General features: G+C 38.2%; 1 protein-coding gene across 1 annotated transcript; it reads left to right on the top strand.

Annotated features, from left to right (window-relative positions):
• The first annotated feature begins 12,664 nt into the window (after nt 1-12,664).
• On the top strand, nt 12,665-13,383 carry LOC120107087 (cysteine proteinase inhibitor 1-like). Its single transcript, XM_039120238.1, has one exon. The coding sequence runs from the start codon at nt 12,741-12,743 to the stop codon at nt 13,119-13,121; it is 381 nt and encodes a 126-aa protein (XP_038976166.1). The 5' UTR covers nt 12,665-12,740; the 3' UTR covers nt 13,122-13,383.
• Nucleotides 13,384-20,557: the final 7,174 nt, after the last annotated feature.

Genomic DNA, 20,557 nt, shown 5'->3' with positions numbered 1-20,557 from the left:
TTAATAATACAACAGCAGAATTATTATTAGATGCATTATCAAAAGTAATAGACATAATTTTATCATTAATATTATATGAACATGCAGTTTGTTAAATTATATTTGAAATTTGTTGCCCAGAATGTGGAAAATCAAAAGCACGAAAAGCAAGAATACGTTTATTTAATTGCCAATCATTATCAATATAATGAGCAGTAATGGTAATAAAACAATTACTACCTACAGATGCTGACCAAATATCAGAAGTTAATGAAATTTTTACATTGAAAGTAGAAAGTGTTTCAATTAAATTTTGTTTCATTGCTAAAAAATTGGTCATAGCTACTCTTCTAAATGTACGCCTACTAGTTCTTTTGTAAGCAGGTTGTAGGTTTAATTGAACATATTCTTCAAAATTAAAAGATTCACATAAACTAAAAGGTAATTCATCCTTAACTATCCATTTTACAAGTGCTTTTCTTTGATTTTCATGATTATATGCAAAATTACCTACAAGTAATCCCCCTTGTATATTAAGGCTACTTTGAGTTTGAGCATGAGAATCATGCATCCTATGACTCTCTTGATGTCTTTTTAAATGCCCTGTTCCCCCACTACTACTACAACTATAAAGTTTGGCACATTTTTTACATTTAGCTTTCCAGACTCCCTCAACCATAACTCTATCAAATTCATTCCATACAGTACTAGTCCTCTTACGAGAAGAGGTTTGACCTTCACTCGGTTCACCAGTTCTAGAGGAACTAGGAACAGGGGGTTGGGGATTAGTTTCTTCTCCCTCAGAAACAGGAATGCCAAACTGACTTTCCTCAAAAGATGACATATCTATGATTAATTCAAAAAATAAAAACTAACCGCAAGGAGGAATTGAGTAGAGGGTCGGAGGGCAGAGGCAGAGCCGAGATTCCGAGCTTCCTCTTGTGCTCTCAACAGAAGCGACCTTCTCTTCTCAACAGGAACCTCCTCTTGTGTAGCACTTGAACAAACTAAAAATTAAATTGCTAGAAGAGCACTTTAGAGGAGAGAAATAATAGCAGTAGAGAAGGAGAGAATGAGAGGTTTGGTGTGGTGAGAATGAGGAAGGAATGGGCTATTTATAGAAGCCCAAAAAATTTTTTTTCCCAAAATACCCCTCCATTCAGCCGTTATTGGACTGTTGGGAGGGGTAAAATCGACTTTTTCCCGAAAATAGCCGTTGGAAACGGCTATTTTCCCTCCCCCTCTCTAGACGGGCCGTGCCAGGCACGGCCCGTCTGGAGCCGTTACGGGCCGTGCCAGGCACGGCCCGTTTAGAGACGTTGCGGGCCGTGCCTGGCACGGCCCGTTTGCGCCCGTTACGGGCCGTGCCTGGCACGGCCCGTGCCGTGCCGTGCCCGGCCCGGCCCACCAATAGAGGGGCCGGGGGCCGGGCCGGGCTGGCCTTCCGTGCCTCACAGGCCGTGCCAGGCACGGCCCGCTTAGAATTTGGGCCCGGGGGGCCTGGGCCGGGCCGGCCCGGCACGGCCCGTTGCCCAACTCTAGTTGGGGGTGGGGGCTGGATGTGGACTCCGACAACTCTTTTTTCAAAGTGTCATTTGGGGAGAGGTTCGTTTGGCCTTCGACGATGCTTTTAAGCATCATCTAATTCTTTTTCTTTTCTTTCGCCTTCGACGACCCTATCTAGCGTCGTCATAGTATTATGATTGCCGATGCTATTTAAAAGTGTCGGTAAATTTTAGCGCTAGACCAAAATTACCGACATTTCTATCTAGCGTCGACATGTAAATGTTGGGATAGCCAACTTTTTCTATAGTGACTTTATTTACTAGTAGGGCTCTACTTGAAGAGTAGTGTTAACTTAAATCTCTACTACCGTAGCTCAGGCTACACCTTAACACTATTTGGATCTATTTTTTTTTAATGATGGTATGATGGTGGTAAAAGTTCTTGAATGTTAAGGCATCTAGACCCATACTACTCTCACATCCTTTCTTTAATCATCATCTTTTTGGTAGCTCAAACACTGATGGCATGCTTGCATATCTATTTACTCTTGTTATCAGACTTGTCATCCTTTTTATTAGCCAACAAGTTTTTTGGCACACTCAGAGAGAACAAAAGGAGCAAATAAGTTTTTTGGTAGTACTAGTGGGACATTTGTATAGCTATCATTACGTTGTTATAGAAATAGATTGAAAAAATAGTTAAGATTAAAGTAATCGCCGTACTAAGACCACTTACAAAGCGATATATAGCATTTTCAGCTTTCGTGGCAGATCAAGTCAAGAGAGTTATTCTCTGACTAGGCTAGGATAAGTAGAAAGGTTAAGTGAACACATAAAGTCCCAACCCATCTCTCTCGACATGCTTCCAATTGAGAAGTTATCTCACTCCAAGAAATCAAAATCAACTTTTTGTCCAATCATAACCACTCTAGTGGAGAGAGGTACCTGAGTTGGAGCGGTCTGAGGAGTAGGTGATGTTTTTTCAGTTTGAGAAGGCATTATGTCCATTTGAGCTTTTGTTCTTCTCGCAGACGAAACTTGGGTTTCCGTTCTATTCAACCGTTGTGCAACTTGCTTCTTAGGACCCATTGAGAATCCAAAGGAGGAAAAACAAGATCGAGGATGGATGGATTTTGGAGGAGGAACAAGCAAAGCAAGGTATCGAATGGAATAAAGAAGAGATGAGATGAAATAGAGTAGAGAATATTCGGATTTATCATCCATCTTCTGACATAAGGGTTAGCTCGAACTTATTTTCGAGTCAACTCTTGAGTGGTGGGATCGTCCCCTCATTTCTGAGAGTCGACTACTCCCCTCCCACAGAACTTCGTGTCAATTCGAAGCTCCCACTTACTCGTAAGGGTCGGCTCCTCATTATTTGGTGTCAACTCCTCTGGTTAAGGACTGACACACAGAGAAAAAAATTCAGGATTTTCAATGGAATGTAGTTGAAATAGAATAGATTTAAAGTGATAATCTGGAGCTCAATAGAAAGGAGTAAACACAAGGGATTATAAATTCTCAAATCATCTTTAATCACAAAAATTATTTTTTTATTTAGAGGTTTTGCAAAGATGTCGGTCAAATACTTTTTAGAATGTACAAATTTAATTATTTTGCACACGGTGTTTTAAGAAATGATGTCTTATTCTAGTGTGCTCGATTTTTGAGTGCTGATTTGGATTCTTAGTTAAATTTATAGCACTTGTTATATTTTATGTGATGGCCAAATACATATGTTCTACATTTAAATGTGATTTTTTAGAATTAGATACATAGGTAAACATTCAACACAATATCAGGTCTACAAAGAATCTATCAAGCCTCTATAATGTTTTAAATCAATACTTTTATCATGCTCAACTTTGTTTAATTTACAAGAGGGGCTTAAAGGAGTATCGAAATGTTTTGCATTCTTTAGACCAATTTTTTTCATGATTTCTCCTGCATGCTTCTATTGGTTGATGAAGATCCCATCTCTTATTTGTTTGATTTGGAGATCAAGTTAATAATATGAGTTCACCTATTATGTTCATCTTGAATTTTTCTTGCATGAGCGTAGTCAAATCTTGACATAGCATTTCATTAGTAGCACCTTATCAACATAATTATGTGCAAATAATGTATCATAATCCTTTCAACTTATGAACAGGGGTTATATCAAAAGGTACCTTTGAAAGATCATATTCTAACAAGAATTCGCTTAATTCTTCGCCTAGTTGATTTTCACAGGCAATATACCAAAACCTACACTATCCAATTCAGGGTTTGGATAGACCTATCCCCAAGTTTTAGTCCCTAAAACTTGTTACAATAGAATATACATAGAATAAAGTATAGCTCCTGAACAATAAATACAAAATAAAAAATAGAGATTGACTCTATTGGGTTGGCTTTGATTGATCTTGAATGCGCTTCATTAACTCTCAATTGCAGAAGATGTGATCTTTCAGCTCTCAATATATGCACTTGAATAATTTTTTCTTTGAAGCTGTCTTTTCTCATTCTTTTTATCTATTTTTCTTCTCTTTTCAAGTTCTCTTCTTTTTTCTTAGTGTTTCCATGTATTTATATTATTTGGAAGTGGTTGGAATACTCTTCTAGCCAATAGATAGGTTAAAAGAGCCATTATGATATGAAAACAACATTTTTTATTTATAGAAAAGTAGATGTTACTATTGTAAGGCGCAGAGAAGTCGACTCGATATTTTTAAGGGTCGACTTATGATATCCAAGAGTTGACTTATGATCTTCAGAAATCATCTTGAGCTTGCTGTTGCTTTTGTTATGCTCAGTCTTTCTTTTGTGACTATTGTGGAGTTGGCTTTCTTAGTTCAGAGGTCGACTCATCTGATGACAGGGATGGACTCGATATTTTCAAGGGTTTACTTTTCAATGGGCTGAGTTTTGTTGCTTTTTTATCTTTTCATTATAGTCGTTTAGGGGCCGACTTGCTTGTTTCTAGGGTCAACTCTTGTCTGACTAGAGTCAGCTCATGTTTTTCATGCGTCGACTTGCCAAAGCGATAAAATTTCTAGTTCTCTGTTTATTCTCAATGGCCATTCAGAGGTCGACTCATTTGTCTCTAGGGTCGACTGTTGTTAGACTAGAGTCTCCTTGTATTTTTCATGTGTCGACTCGCCAATTTGATGAATTTTGCAGCATTTTGTCCATCTTCTGAGACTGATCTGGGGTTGACTCGTATTTTGCTGAAGTCGGCTCATGAAACCATATCAGCTAGTGATAATGTGCTAGGGTCAACTCATTGCAAACTGAGGATCAACTCTGAGATAGCTTAGAACAAAATTTTCTATATTTGCATGTGAGCTTCCTAGAATTGCTTCAAGGCCTTTTGGGAGGTTTGTTTCTCGATATAGAGCTTCATATAGATGATCTTCATTAGAGAATTACTAAAGGCTTTTTTCTTGGTTTTCTGAAATTAATCAACCAAACTTAAAGCAATAGATTAGTCATCTTTTTACTCAAATATTTTGCATCATCAAAATCAAACCTTTAGGGTTAACAATCTTTCCCATTTTGATGATGACAAAATCTTTGATTTCCAAAAGAGAATAGTATAAAATTCAGATAGTAGTATAAGCAAGATTAACATCTAAGGAAAAACACTTAAACCTACAAGCTAAAATATCCATTTATTAAATAGAATTGCAACATTGAATCATATCACAAAAATAGATAGATAAGCACATGTCACTTGAACTTAAACTATAGATATCCATTCATTAAAGAAATTGTCATAGATAAATGCATGTCGGATGAATTTAATCAGTATCTTTTTATAAAGTAAAAGAGTTTAAATACAAATATGACTCATTCAAACTATAGGTATGGAATAGGAGTTAGTTACAATTCAAGAAAACTTAGGAGTCTCTACAAATAAGAGAAAAAGAAAGGTTCCTAAGTCCTAGACTCATTTGAGGAAGTAGATGAAGATGAGGATGAGGATAAGCCATGATAAAGATGATAAATAGTTAATCTTCTAGTTCTAAACCCTGGTGGAGAAGGATGAGGTGGATGAGATGGACCAGGTTGTTGGGTTTGAATGGATCTCAACTCCTACGTGAAGTGTCCGATCATCTCAACAAAAGTAGAGGCCAATGCAATAAGAGATTCTATTAGATGTCTTGATTCATCTTGAACTTCTTTAAGTATTCCAAGAATATGCTCACTAATCTTTTGAGCACTTGTCTCCCCCTCAATATCTATAGTCCTCCTAAACTAGCTAATCACCAATATCCGAATGTCAAAGATGTCATGCCTCAACTCAGCAACCATCTGGGTCAACAAAGAAAATGATGCTACAATCTCTAATCCGTGGGAAGTGCACCATGTGGTGATGTAGGGGTTTGCTGTCCCCCCTATCCAAGAAGTCTAGAAGCCATCACTCTAGCAAGCACTCGCTCAATAATGGACTTCATCTACGCCTCATCCATCCTAATAGTGTGACTCAAGCTGCTCTCTAGATATGGAGGCTAAAAGTCAAAAAATGTCATAAAGTCTTTACACTATGCTCCTCAGCTGAATACATCTCCATGGGGGCAGGTGGCTTAGTATGCTCATCAATAGAGGCTATAGTTTCGCTAGGTCTAGTCTCTATAGGCTCATCTTGTCTCCTAGTAGCATCATGTCGCACCCAATGACCATCAATCTTGGAATAACCTATTCAATGTAGGGAGCGGTCATCCTAGGTGTTGGTGTGCAGCAATGCTCTCGAAGTTTCTCTTTCAAGCACAACACCATGTTTCTAAGCACCAAGCTTAGAATCATGCCATAAAATAGAGATACCTTCGACTTGCTTGCTGCCTTGTACATGTGGCGGAATATGAGTGAGGGTAGATTTAGAGGACTCACCTTGAGCACATAAATTTCCAACACATCTGCTTTAGTTTACTTCTAATTGAGAAACCCTCTCGTTGCAAAAACTCAAAATCTATCTTGCGATCAATAGTCAAAACCCTTGTAGAGAGGGGTACCTAACTTGGAATAGCATTGGGAGGGGAAGCAGTTGTCTCTTTAGCCTACGGAGGCACTCAATCCATCTGAGCTTTGGTTCTTCTTTCTAATAGAACTAGGGTTTCCGTCCACTTCATCCGTTGAGCAATCTCCTTCTTAGGAGCCATGAGGGACCAATCCACCCAAAAGAAAAGAATTCTCTATCATGGTTGAACTTATTTTGGAGGAGAAAATGGTAGGTGAGAGATTCAAATAGAAGGAGGGAGTAGATAAAATGAAACAGAATTGGGATCGTTCGGATATAACATCCGTCTCCCGACATAAGGGTCGGCTCGAACTCACTTTCGAGTCGGCTCCTGAGTGGTGAGGTCGCCCCTCAATTTCTAATAGTCGACTCCTTCACTGCCAGTAGAACTTCGAGTTAACTCTTGAGTCGACTTGAAGCTTCTCCTTACTCCAAGAAGTCGACTCCTTATGATCCAGAGTCGACTTCTCAGATTCAGAGTCGACTCACAAAAAAAAAGGATTCAACATTTTCATCAAAATGAAATTGAAATTGAGTTAATTAACTATAGTAAACAAGCGTTTAACTGATAGATTTTAGTAGAAGGATAATAGTAGAAAGGATTGCAAATTCTAAGTTCACTCTTAATCAAACATGTTTGTCTTCACTAACAGGTTTAGTAAAAATATTAGCTAATTGTTTTTCAGAATAAACAAAATCAGTAATTACATCATTGTTTTGAACATGATCTCTTATGAATTGATGTCATATCGCAATGTGTGTAGTTCTTAATTTTTGTATGAAATTTTTAGTTAAGATGATAGCTCTTATATTATCACATTGTATGGGTATTTTATCAAATTTTATGCTATAATCCTCAAGTTGTTGCTTAATCCACAAGATTTGAGCCCCACAACTTTTGATTGTAATGTATCCAGTCTCAACTGTAAACAAGGTTACCAAATTTTATTTCTTTGTAAATAGGAAGATTAAGTTAAATCCTAAAAATTAGCAAGTTCCACTAGTACTTTTTTTATCAATTTTTCAACTAGTAAAATCTGTACCTATTTATCCAACTAAGTTGATTGAGAATTGATTAGAGTACTATAAACTTAGATTTTGTGTTCCTTTTAAATATTTTAAGATTCTTTTAATAATAATTAAATATGAACCTTTAGGATCAAATTGATATTTTGTACACAAACAAATACTAAACATGATATCAATTCTACTAACAGTAAGATATAACAAAGAAACTATCATGCCTCTATAAAGCATTAAATCAATGCTTTTACCATGCTCATTTTTGTCTAATATACAAGAGGGACTCATAAGAGTACCAATGCGCTTTGCTTTCTCCATGCTAAATTTCTTCAAAATTTCTCTTGTATATTTGCTTTGGCTAATAAAGAACCCTTCTCGTGTTTGTTTGATTTGAAATTTGAGAAAAAATGTGAATTCACTTATCATGCTCATCTTGAATTCTTCCTGCATGAGCTTAACAAATTCTTAACATAAAGCTTCATTAGTAGCACCAAAAATAATATCATTAATATATTTTTATATAATTAAGGTATTATCATCTTTTCTTTTTATAAAAAGAGTTTTATCAATGTTTTCTTTTAAAAAATTATTTTCTAAAAAAAATTTACTTAATCTATCATACCAAGCTCTAAGAGCTAGCTCTAAACCAAATAATTCCTTGTTTAATTTAAAGACATGATTTTCAAATTCTAGCGGTTGTTCTATATAAACTTTCTTAGCAATAAATCTATTTAGAAAGGTATTTTTAACATCCATTTGAAATATTTTAAAATTCATGTAGCAAGCAAATACAAGTAACTATCTAATAGCTTCTAATCTTTCTACGGAACTAGAAGTTTCATCAAAATCAATGCCTTCTTCTTGATTATATCCTTTAACAACTAGTCTATCTTTGTTTCTTACAACATTTTCATCTTTATTTAGTTTGTTTTTGTATACCCATTTAGTTCTTATTATAAGATAGTCCTTGGGTCTACTAACAAGTTTCCAAACTTTGTTTCTTTCAAATTAGTTTAGTTCTTCTTGCATGATAATTAACCAATATGATCTTATTCAGCTTCTTCTATAGATTTAGATTCAATTTGAGAAATAAAAGTTAAATGATTACATGCATCTCTAACAGAAGACCTAGTTCTCACCCTAAGTGATGGATCACCAATTATAAGTTCTTTAGGATGATTTAACATATCTCCATTCTCTAGGTAAGTCATGTCTATCTTAAGATTATTGTTGTGGTTGATCCTATTCTTCTTGATCATCACCATTATTTTTTTTTTTATGTTTTCTTACACCTTGTATAGACATATCTTTTATGGTAAAGTCTTGTATTTCTTTGCCCAAAGAATTTGCATCATCATCAAAAGCCTTCTCCTTTCTTGTAGAAAATCATTAGTTCATCAAAAACAATATGAATGGACCCTTCTACTACTAGAATTCTCTTATTAAACACTCTATATGTCTTGCTAGAAGAAAATTATCGAAGAAAGATAACTTCATCAGATTTAGCATTAAATCTTTTTAGTTTGTCTTTTCCATCCAAAGGCTACTTACTCCTCAATTTCAATGCAGCTGAGGTCAAAAATCATTGATTCCTGAGGCTACTTGGTAGCCTAATGAACAAGCGATTGAGTGGCATCACTCCAACTATTTTTAATTATTTTGAATAATTTTCCTCAGTCCCACCATCCAAAGGAAGCATTTTATCGAATCCCAGGGCAGCTTTATGAGGGCTACGATTCCATGATGATGGTCTCCAAAGATCAAGCCTTAGAGATCATTTCCTAAAGGAAGCCTTAAAAGAAATTTCATCCTCAAAATTTAACATACCTTCGCTTATTAATATATAAGGATACTTAGTCTTTCCTACTCCACCAAACTTTTGCCGTGCAACTCTGATCTTACCAACTCTTCTAAGTTCTAAAACCCTAGACTAGTTTGTATTAACCCTAACTTCCTTATCTAAGTGATAATTTTTTTAAAAAACAAAATATCTATAATAAAATAACTTTCTTAAGAGAAATGATAACACATAAAGGTTGGCCTAGTTCTTCGAATATGCGTTCTAAAGGGGTAGAAAGTTAGAAGATGCAAGGGAATTGAAGAATTAATTTGTGCATAAACATTTATAAAGTTGTCTAGGATGATACTTGTCACTACTTGATCACTTGCACTAGCATTCTGCTGGATTAATGCAAAAATCCGAGCATTAGATTTAGCAGATCCATAGTCATTCTTCCTTTTATTCGAGCAGTCTCGTGCTAAATGTCCTGACTGACCGCATGCATAGCAAGCTCCCAACTTCTTGAGGCAAGGTCCAGCATGAAGCTTGCCACAATACTCGCAAGTGTCTAATCTGTTCTTTTTGTTAGAGTTATTTTCTAAATCTTCGCGTTGGTCATTTTGAGTTCCTACAGGTTTGGGCCTCTTCTTGTTACCCCTTTCCTTCTCTGATCTCTTCAATTCTAACTCAACCTTTAGTACTCTTTCCAGCACATCTTTATAACTACTGAAGATGTGAGATGACAAACGAGATCGAATTGAATATCTCAGACCTTGTTTGAACCTATTAGTCTTCTCCTTTCGGACACCAAGAGTTGGGGACAAAAGCGGCCTAACTCATTATATTTATTTGCATACTCCAATACTATCACGTCATCCATCTACCTCAAAGACAAGAATTCGTTCTCTTTTGCTAACTTTTCTAACTTGGAAAAATACTGATCATAAAATATTTTCTTGAACTCATCCCATGTCAAGTGATCATCTTCATTCTCATTTGCAGCTTTCATGGCCGTCCACCAGAATTCTGCATTTTCTCTCAATATTGGCATAGCCAATCTGACCTTCACACTCTCGGATACTGCAGTACATCGAACATCTTCTCCATCTCCCGAATTCAGGTCTCAGTAGCTAGAGGATCAGGTCCACAATCAAACATGGGTGGGTTAAGCCTCCAGAATCTATAGTAATAAGACTCCATAGGCAGTGCAGGTCCGGAAACGGCCTGCAACTTCTGTTGTTGCTGAAGAAGCTGAGCTACCATCCAGCATACTCCACCAATGTCAGCCTGGGTCGTTGTCGAGTTAGGAGCTTGCCCAACTGGCTGGCTGGCAACTCCTTTCGTAGTTGCTCTTGCTCCTCTCTTTCTAAAATTTGCCAACACTTCCTTCTCTTTATTGTCCATTGTCACCCATCAAAATATTAATATTAATTAATTTTCATGGTTGACCATCAGTACAATTTAAAAAATCTATCCTTTCTTTTCAACCATGCGGAATCTAACTGAACGAGACCTAACTACCCATTTTCATTATTAAACTTAAAGTTTTACTCATGATCAAACCTATTGCTTCGATACCATTAAATGTCATTCATAGCCTTGGGACCACAAAGGGCATTGATGGCATGCTTGAGAGAGTCGGAGGTGTTGAGACAAATACTGGGTCTTCTTCTAGGGTTTCTCGATCTCTGCTGCAAACTGCCCCCATGGCTACTTCCTTGTAGTGTGGAATTGGGTCTTTTCTCTAGTTGGCATCGACTGCAGCCACGATCACTGTCATCAAGGTCGTTGCCGCCCACCCCTTCTGCATTATCGATCAAGATTCTAAGGATGGAAGCCAGCATAGATAACGGAAGGAAGAGGAACAGAGGAGAGAAAGAAGATCGAGGTTGTAGGTAGTTGCGAGGTTGGGGAGGGCACAGAGGTAGGAGGCAATAGTGGACTTGCCAATAAGAGAGATAAAACAAGATAAAAGATAAGAGGGAACAACTCAAAAAGGATAGGATTTTAGATTTAATTACAATAAAAATCAAATATGGTAATCTATACTATTGGCATCCAGTCATCCATCTAAAGTTATTCAATTTTAAATAAAAAATTAGGATTTTGTACTAGTACGGAAAGAAAAATGCATTGTAACAAGATTTTATATTATACTTATACTATACTATACAATACCATATAATTTTTTTTGTTGTCTTTTTATCATGCTAAAAATATTTTTTTAATTTAATTACTAAATAGATATATAAAATGTACATCATTTGAAAATATAATTATCAAACAGTAAAAAAAAAATAACAGAACTCTACTTTCAAAGTCCTGCTGCCAACAATAATCCTAAATAAGATTTTAGTACGGCCTACAAAGGCCGATCCATTGTCCATTCAGACACGGTTTTCGCAAATGGCCCAGAAACCTTTCCACAGTTTGGAAGGCATCTAGATAGCAGAATTTCCGGACTTAATGTGACTCGGAAGGTCAGAATCCACTGGTTATGCAGCCAAACCGGAAAAACAACCAATGCGCACCCGTCGGACCTTGGCATGGCGACAAAGTCGTAGAGCTAGATTTGCCTTTAGTCAAGATGAGTGGATTGTTTTTGACAAAGTTTACGTCAGTTAGCCAAGCAAGGTTTTCATTAAACGCGAATATCCGTGGGCACGTAGCCTAGATACCTACCAGTCCCTAGCATGTCGGCAAAATCATGCAACTGGATTTGTCTTTTAAGCGAAGACCGGCGAATTGTATTTGACGGAGTTTAGATAAGTATCCAAAATATCTCCATCATTCCAGTGGGTAGCCCCCGGGTTCTGATTTATCTAAACCGGCATAGAAGAATAAAAAAACTAAAAAAGAAAAACAGAATAATTTGAGCAATTAAAATAGTATTTACTAAGAACTGTGAAAAATGAACAAGCAGGCTCAAGAAATTTTTTGGCGTGCACTAGCAAGAGCCTCCTTCCAAAATATTTATATACACAAAAATAATTTGATTAGAAATTTGATTGCCTATCAAATAATCCAAAATTGAGATGGTAAGCATGCAAGGTGTAACTGTGTACAGCATCATCGCACATTAAATGAATGATATATTGTTTCCATCGAAGCCTCTCCTCACCCATTGCATCATCACACATTAAATTATGATACATGGTTTCCATGGAAGCCAACCCATCGCCAATCCATCACCAATCTCTTATTTATTACACCACCACATATCATATAAAGACTCGCAGTAATGGGCTGGTGCTAGGTCCACCTTCCAGGTACCCACTGTCCCCATAAAGCGCTATCCACGCGACAAAACAAAACCAAAGCTCTCCCTGTTTTAATGCACTCTAATCATCCACAGCTCCTCCCAGCCACCGTAATAAAAGCCCCCACCCGCCCATCCTTACCCCCCACCGCAGCCTCCTCTCGCCTCACCCCAGGACAAAAAATCGCCACCGTGATGGTTACCCTGCGATCCCTTCGTCTTCTTCTCCTCCCTCTTCTTCTCATAGCCATTCATTCACCTCCGAGAGCCCTGGCAGCCCGTAAAGCTGCAAGCAAGGTTCTTGTTGGGGGCTGGAAGCCGATCAAGGATATCAGTGATCCCCATGTCCAAGAGATTGCAGAATTCGCGGTGTCGGAGCACAACAAGCTGGCGAACACCAACCTTACTTTGAGTAAAGTGGTGAAGGGTGAGACCCAGGTGGTGGCTGGAATTAATTATAGGCTTGTTGTAGAGACCAAAGATGGCGAAGCCATGGCGAACTATGTGGCCGTGGTGTGGGAGAAGACATGGGAGGGGTTTAGGAACCTCACATCATTTACACCAGTCGGGAGTTAAAAATGCAAACAAACTGCAGTTGTTTGAGAAATATTATGAGAAAAAAATATAAACAAGATATCATCTGTTTCATGACGAGGTCATATTGATAAATAATTAGTGCCTCTCGTTATTGTTGTTCAAATAAAGGATAAAGACAGATGAGATGTGGAAGTAAGTGCTGGATCAGCTGTTCTTTTATCATTGTTTTCTTTTGCGTCCCCATCAGTTTATTTTTCTTCCTGTCATGCATATCAAATCATGGATTATATTGATTATCATACTTGATCGGTTCTAATCCTAACATTGGATCTTCTTTCGGTCAATCTTGTAGTAGTTTATATTCACCTTTTCTATCTAGCATAATACCTTTTAATAGAGTCGATCAGCTTATTTATGAAGTCTATTACTTTGGCTTTAGTTATTTTTGGGATAGCCATCTTAAACTCTATTATACCAATAATGTTTTTACCCCCATCATTAAGGCTACAAATGGGTCGGGTTGATCCATGACCTGACCGCACCTGCTTAGACCTAACTCAACCCATTTTGGAGGACCCGTGGGGCCGAATCGGGTCTTAAACTTGGACTCGTTCCATTTTTCAGATCGAGTATGGGTTTACTGAATTCAGACCCGACTCGATCCGACCCGACCCAGTTTAAAATTTGCATAATTTTGGTGTTTTCAATCTTACGACCTGCTCCGATCCGACCCGACCCAAATTTATAAAATTATTTGGGCCCGTAGGGGTGCAAACAAGTTATGAAGCTATGGATGGGTTGACTTGAACTGGACTCGACTCAATTTGGATCCAAATTTTTTGGGTGGGTCCGGGTTATACATGGATCCAACCAGACCTGAATGACCCGTTGGGTCAAAAATTATAATGGTGGACCCAACCGACCTATTTCGATCTTCTATTGGATTAGGTTTAGGTCCAATATTAGAACCCAAATAAAATATCAGATTAGGCTGAGTCACTCATGGCTCGACCTATTGGCGCCCCTAGCCATCATATGGTTGAACAAGCACGTCTCTCATGGGCCATCTTGAATATGGCATAAGAATGCAGCACAAACAGTTACAATAATATTTTTAAAATGATAAATAATGATTATATGCCTGTCATTCTATCTTAACTCAAACTCAAGCCAATCCACACATCTATTCATTAAATTTAATATAATTTATTCTTTAGCCAACACATATGTAATCTACTCCGTGGCACAAGTAATAGCTCTTACAAAACCATAATCATTGTACCATGATGGTTTTAACAAAACAACATAATATTTTAAGTATAATTTGTTACAGTGCTATATTACAATTATGGAGCAATCCAAAACTAAATAAAAATTCATATCCATTCGTCATGTTGGTTACATTCTAGTATGCAAGGAAAATGGAGGCTTATTTTGTGCTTGAGCTCTTCATTAGCCAGATAGACACCCGTATTAATGACACCATTAATATGATTCTTTTTTTCTGAATAATAAGTATATATATATATCTACATCTATATATATATATTGGCTGGCTGCTAGAAGAGCGAATCTGAACTTCCTTCTCTACTTCGACTTGCCTTATGAGTTATCTCAGATTCTATTGCGAGATGTTCGGGGAATGTTTTATACTCGTAAATCTTGATAGTTTTCCTTTTTGATGTCCTTTACTTTGTTGTATTTCTTTCCTACTCAGGTTACCAGAAAAAACGTATGGAAAGCAGCTGGACAAATTTTTCCCAGCGGTCGTAACAACTGCGGCCAAGTCACTGCCAAATGTACCATCGTTGTTTTAAAACTTAGATAATCACTGGGGAAAGTATACTTTCAGAAACGGTTTTAATAAGGATTTAACGGCATTTTCCAACCGCAAGAGAAACTTTATCCATTGGTCATAACTACTACCAACATATTGTAACAGACATCTTATTTAAATTGTTTTTACTAGTACTAAACTTTTAGCAACAATTCCGACTACTGCTACTAAAAGTTGTGTAAACTTTTAGCAGTGGCTCTATTTGCTACTAAAAGTAATGCGTAAACTTTTGGTAGCGATCCTGACTACTGATAATGATACTTTTAGCGGCGGTTTAGTGTGTAAACTTGGGCAGCAATTCTAGCCGCTGGAATATTTTATTTTTTTAAAAAAATAAATAGATAACCTGGTAACATTGTTATGGGCATGACACAATAATCACATTTTCATTTGCATATTGAAACTACTTGATATACTAGTTTTCACCATTTGTATTCAAATTTAGCATCAATAAGTAATAGAGAAATGTCTATGTTAGATTCTCTGGTAGAACTACGGAAAAACCCTATTGCTGGGGTTGAAATTCGGCCTGAGAGTGAACACGCTGGAGGAAGCCGAGAAGACGCCGGCCGGGACGGAGAAGAGGGCCACCACCGTTGCTCCAGGGTGCTTCCGAGAAGACGGCGGCCGGGATGGGAAAAGGGTGCCACCTCCTTGCAATCTGGGATACCTGCACAAAGCCTTTGCTGGGGATTCCGGCGAAGGCCTTCCGCTAGCTAAGTCAACAAAGTTTTTTGGAGGGTCCTCCTTTTGGGAGCCAGCGTCCCCTTATCTCCGTTGGGGGGAGGAGGAGGAGTCCGGAGAGTCCTCCTTGAGTACCTTTTCATGGTCTCTTTTATTTCTTACCAGAGTCCCCGATGGTGAAGGTATGGCTCCAGCAGGCAGGGTATGGCCTCTAGCAGGTGTAACAGGGTATAACCCCTGGCAATTGTAACAGGGTATGGCCCTGGTTGACACGTCATAGCATGGCCAACAAGCAAAGTACGACACGGTGAGGCTGTTGCAGGTGATAGCTACGACATATATTTGGCGAGGTCGGCTCGGGCCTTTGGTGGACTGAGGTCGGCCTGGCTCTTGGCGGGGCCGAGATCAGCCTGGCTCTTGGCAGGGCTAAGGTCTGCCTGGCTCTTGGCAGGGCTCAGATCAGCTCGGTTCTTAGCGAGGCTGAGGTCAGCCTGGCTCTTAGCGAGGCTGAGGTCTGCCTTCAGCGGAGGTCGCCTTGGACCCAGGCAGAGGTCAGCCCGCTCTCTGGCCGTGGTCGACTCGCCCTCTGGCCGTGGTCGGCTTGCTCGGCAGGGTTTGGGTGGTTCTATGCCGGAGTAGGACGATCCATTTTACCTTCCATCCCCCATAAAATTTTTGATGGAAATGGAGTTTTGCGAATTCTCCCAAAAACTGGAAGATCATTTTGAGATCTTTGAGCATATTTGAGAGTTCAATGTTACTATTATCACCTCGGCGTCTGGTCCCCTCCAGTCGATGTCGCATCCGTGCGGGCATGGTGATGAGGTAGCGTTCGTTGGTTCGGTGGATCTCCCTCTGATGCATGGGACTCTTGCTGCATCGAGCCTGATTTCCCTCTCCCTCCTCCATCCCACCGCTACCCCGACAGTGCAACACAGTTTCGTGCATCTGTCTACCCTCGGTCTTTGTAGTATCTTGTGCTCAACAGTGCTCTGCTGTTGGCACCCTGATGACGACCCCTCCATACGTGGCCGGGCCGAAAGGCTCCATGCTTAGGGGATGGGACCACGGGGCGCGACATGGCTACGATCGTGTTGGCGCGTGAGCGGTCTCGGATATGCAACCAGCGGCAGCATCCCTGCCTTGTTGCAGCCAACCATTCCTAGGTGTGTCCCTTCACTCCTGCTCGAAGGACCCCTATTGTGTCCTGTTGCGTTTCGTTAGTTGTCCGTGCGGCCAACCATAATTTTGTACTTGACTTTATTATTATTGAATAATAAATGGTCATCTTTTTCATTCATATTGTGTATGTGTCTATGAATCGTTTAAGGAATTAATAAGATGATGATGCATATTCTTAAGAGTTGAGAATTTGAACCATGTGTCATTGGTGATTAATTTCTAAATGCTCCTGATCGATGGATAATCACGAGGACGGTGATTGATCCGATGAGATTAGTGTACAGATCACTTTTCTTTTGGATAGACGAGTCTCGAGTCCACAGTGTAGGAACACTGGAGTGACAGTGCAGGTGCTTGTTAGAGAACAAGGGTACCGAGCATGACCAAAGCAAGAGTCACTTAGATGTCTATCCACTTGTCAGTGACTTACTTGATATTGCAATAGTGTGACTGGTCCTTTGACTTACGGTGCTTTAGCTATTCACAGTAAGGTTGTTGTAGTTTGACTGCACGTATATATAGTCTCTAGCCATATGGGTTCTTATGGTGTAGATTGGCTGCAGTAGGTTCACTATAGGAGTAGGATCTGCACCTACATGGAATCTATCGACCTTGGTTGATAAGGAGTGATCATATGTAATTTATAAAACTAAGTTTGTAAGACCTCGGCCAGAGCAGTATGTATAGTGAAAAAAGAGTTTTTCATTCTCGAACTTAAGTCGAATAAATCTTGACATATGACAGACGATGGAGTTTGACGAGTTATCCATAACCTCCATCTTGTAAGGATCCACGATAGAAGGACTATATCATACGGTAACTGCACCTAGAGGTTCATTATTTCATTCTGCTAGGTTGCTACTATATGCTGTTAGGTGTCACTGGTGGATGGTGAGACTCACAGGGATTATTTTGATAGTCGATGATCCCTGGTGAAAAGAGTTGGAATTGTTTCAACCCATTGAAAGGAGTTTTCAATGATATTGTGATAGGAATCATAATATATCTCACTACCAGATAGAATAGAATCTATGGGGTCACACACATTAGAGGTATTAACCGATCCGATGGTTGAATTATGATTTGAAATCATAATTATTCAAGATTGTCAATTTGATTGATAATTGGTTTAACCCACTAAGAATTAGTGAGTTGAAGAAGGAATAATTGCAATTGGATTGCAATTTAATTGAATCAATTAAACTTAATTAATTGAGTTTGATCTTATTAAATTAGAATCCTTCTTGGAGTAGGATTTCTAAAGTCCTAATTGGATTAGGATTAAAATTATATGAGTCCTAATTGGATTAGGATTCCTTAAGTCCTAATTAATTTTGATCTAATAAATAAGATGATTCCTAATTGGATTAGAACTGAAGAGTTCAATTGAGTCATAATCCAATTGGGTCCTAACTAGATTAGGATTCTTATGGATAAATCTTGAAAGCCACCTAATCCTCTTTAGAAGAGGATTAGAGACCCATGAAAGAGGCCCCACACCCCACTTAATTTGATTAAGTGGGGGCGTGCGTGAACGGGAGAAAAAGAGGTATGCCCCTCCCCTTGCTAATTCATGATAGAAAAAGGGAGGGGCGTACCCCTCCTCTTTTGGCTAAGAGATAAACATGAGCTCCTAAATTGTAGGAGCTCACATCTAGGGTTAAAAAAAAAAAATAAGAGGAGGGCTTGTAGCCCCCCTCCAATAATCCCTTATCACATACGGCTGCCTCCCTTTCTCCCCTCTAGGTTTTTCAGCCGCAAGCAAAAGAAAAAAAAAAAAGAGAGGCGTGTGGTTCATCCTCTCTCCCTTCTTCCACCGCAAAAAGAAAAGGCAGCAAGGGCACTTCCTTTTCTTCTTCCCTCTCCTCTTCCTCTTCCTCTTCCTGAAGAGAGAGCAATCAAAGGGTTGGTTGCTAAAAGGAGAGAGAGATTCAGCCATTATAACAAATCTCTGTAAGGAAGCTAGCACCCCGGGGAGATTCAGGCATTTGGATTAGTCCTCTGCCTCGTCTAGATACTCGTAGAGGCTGGACGCGGGTGCGGCTTCAAGCAAACCTTTCCTACAATACCACGATCATCAGATTACGGTGATCATCTACCTGCACAAGGTAAAGATCTGATCTTCCTAATCTTATGTAAAGCAATTAATCCTAATCTATCTACGAACGGTTTTAAAATATGTTCATGCGATGAATGCGGATCCGTGCATACCTCTTCCGTTGCATTCTGATTTTTCTGCGGTGTGCACGGCATCCCAACAGTCCTGCCGCAGCCTCCCGTTCCATCTGGCCGCTCTTGTCTCCTTACCAAACACGTGATGGAAATTTATAAATAGCTTCCATAAATGAATGTAATCATTTCATCCTTGATAAAAAGGTTATAGAATAAGAGTACTTCATCTCAGACATTAATATTAATAAAGATTTAGCCTCCATTTGAGGAAGCTTTTGGAGGGCCAAAAAGTACTTTCTGATCCTTCTAAAGGCACTTTTAGATAAAAAAGATATTTAATAAAAATTTTGGAAAGCTGTTTTAGTTTTTCCAGAAAGCTAAAAATAGTTTTTTGGGAGAAGCTCCATTTTGGAGCTTTCCGAAAAAACCGTTTTGAGTTTTGTTGGAAAGTTTTTTTTTTTGACCAAAATATTCATAATAAAATATAACAATTACATACTTTATCACTTTATAAACTTAAAAATTTATTGGAGCCCTAACAAAGAATTCTAGCCGTAGATCACACTCCATATTATATTACATTATATCATAAAATATTAATATGTTATGTTAAATAATTTAATATTATGTTATAGTATGAAAAATTAATTTATGCTAATAATTATAATATTTTATACCTTTATTATTGTATTATACTATAAATAAAATATTATATTATATTATATCATAATGCATTAATATGTTATGTTAAATAATTTAATATTATGTTATATTATGAAAAATTAATTTATGCTAATAATTATAATATTTTATACCTTTATTTTTGTATTATACTATAAATATAATATTTATATTACATTATATCATAATACATTAATATATTATGTTAAATAATTTAATATTATGTTATATTATGGAAAATTAATTTTCTCTTGAAACTCCCACTTTGATGGATAGTGGAGAGTCTTATGGTATGTAAAAGGTTGGAAATATGGTCCTCTCTCTACCCTATAAATGAACACTATCTCCATCATTTTGGTGTATCTGAATTGAGGGCTAAGTGAGAGAAATCATTTTTCTGAAAAGTGTCTACTCTAAAGATTTCAACAACAACAAGAAGACTTACTCTCATGGATTCTGGTATGTCTTCTAAATTACTTGAGCCTTATGTTTATATTGGTGAAAATCATGATAGCTGAAGGTCTTGGGGTTTATGTTTATTAAATCGCTTATGTGTGTAGATCTATCTTATTGATTAATAGTGGAAGTTAAGCCACTATCTTGGCATGTGATGTCTATAGATAGTGTTGCGGTTCAAATTTGGCCCGAGAGTGACCATGCCGGAGGAGTCAAGGGAGCTGCCGGAGTGTCGAAGAAGAGGATGAGAGCCACCTCCCGCGCGGCAGTGAACCTGCATAAAGTCTCACCGGTGCTTCCGGTGAGGGCCCTCCGACGATCAAATTAGAGTGGAGCTCAGTTGGTCTAGTCCAAAAGTTCCTTAAGCGTTACCTGATGGGGCTATTTATAGTCTCTGTGGATATGCCCAGGTGGTGGTGGTATGGCCTGTTCTCATCATAAGAGGGAATGGCTCTAAGCCAGA

Source organism: Phoenix dactylifera, unplaced genomic scaffold (assembly GCF_009389715.1).
Source record: "Phoenix dactylifera cultivar Barhee BC4 unplaced genomic scaffold, palm_55x_up_171113_PBpolish2nd_filt_p 000760F, whole genome shotgun sequence".
NCBI lineage: Eukaryota > Viridiplantae > Streptophyta > Magnoliopsida > Arecales > Arecaceae > Phoenix > Phoenix dactylifera.
This window is presented reverse-complemented; position numbering and strand designations above follow the sequence as displayed.

What these genes read in the sequence shown, in the direction of transcription:
- LOC120107087 (XM_039120238.1), top strand. Translation starts at nt 12,741, where the DNA reads ATGGTTACCCTGCGATCCCTTCGTCTTCTTCTCCTCCCTCTTCTTCTC.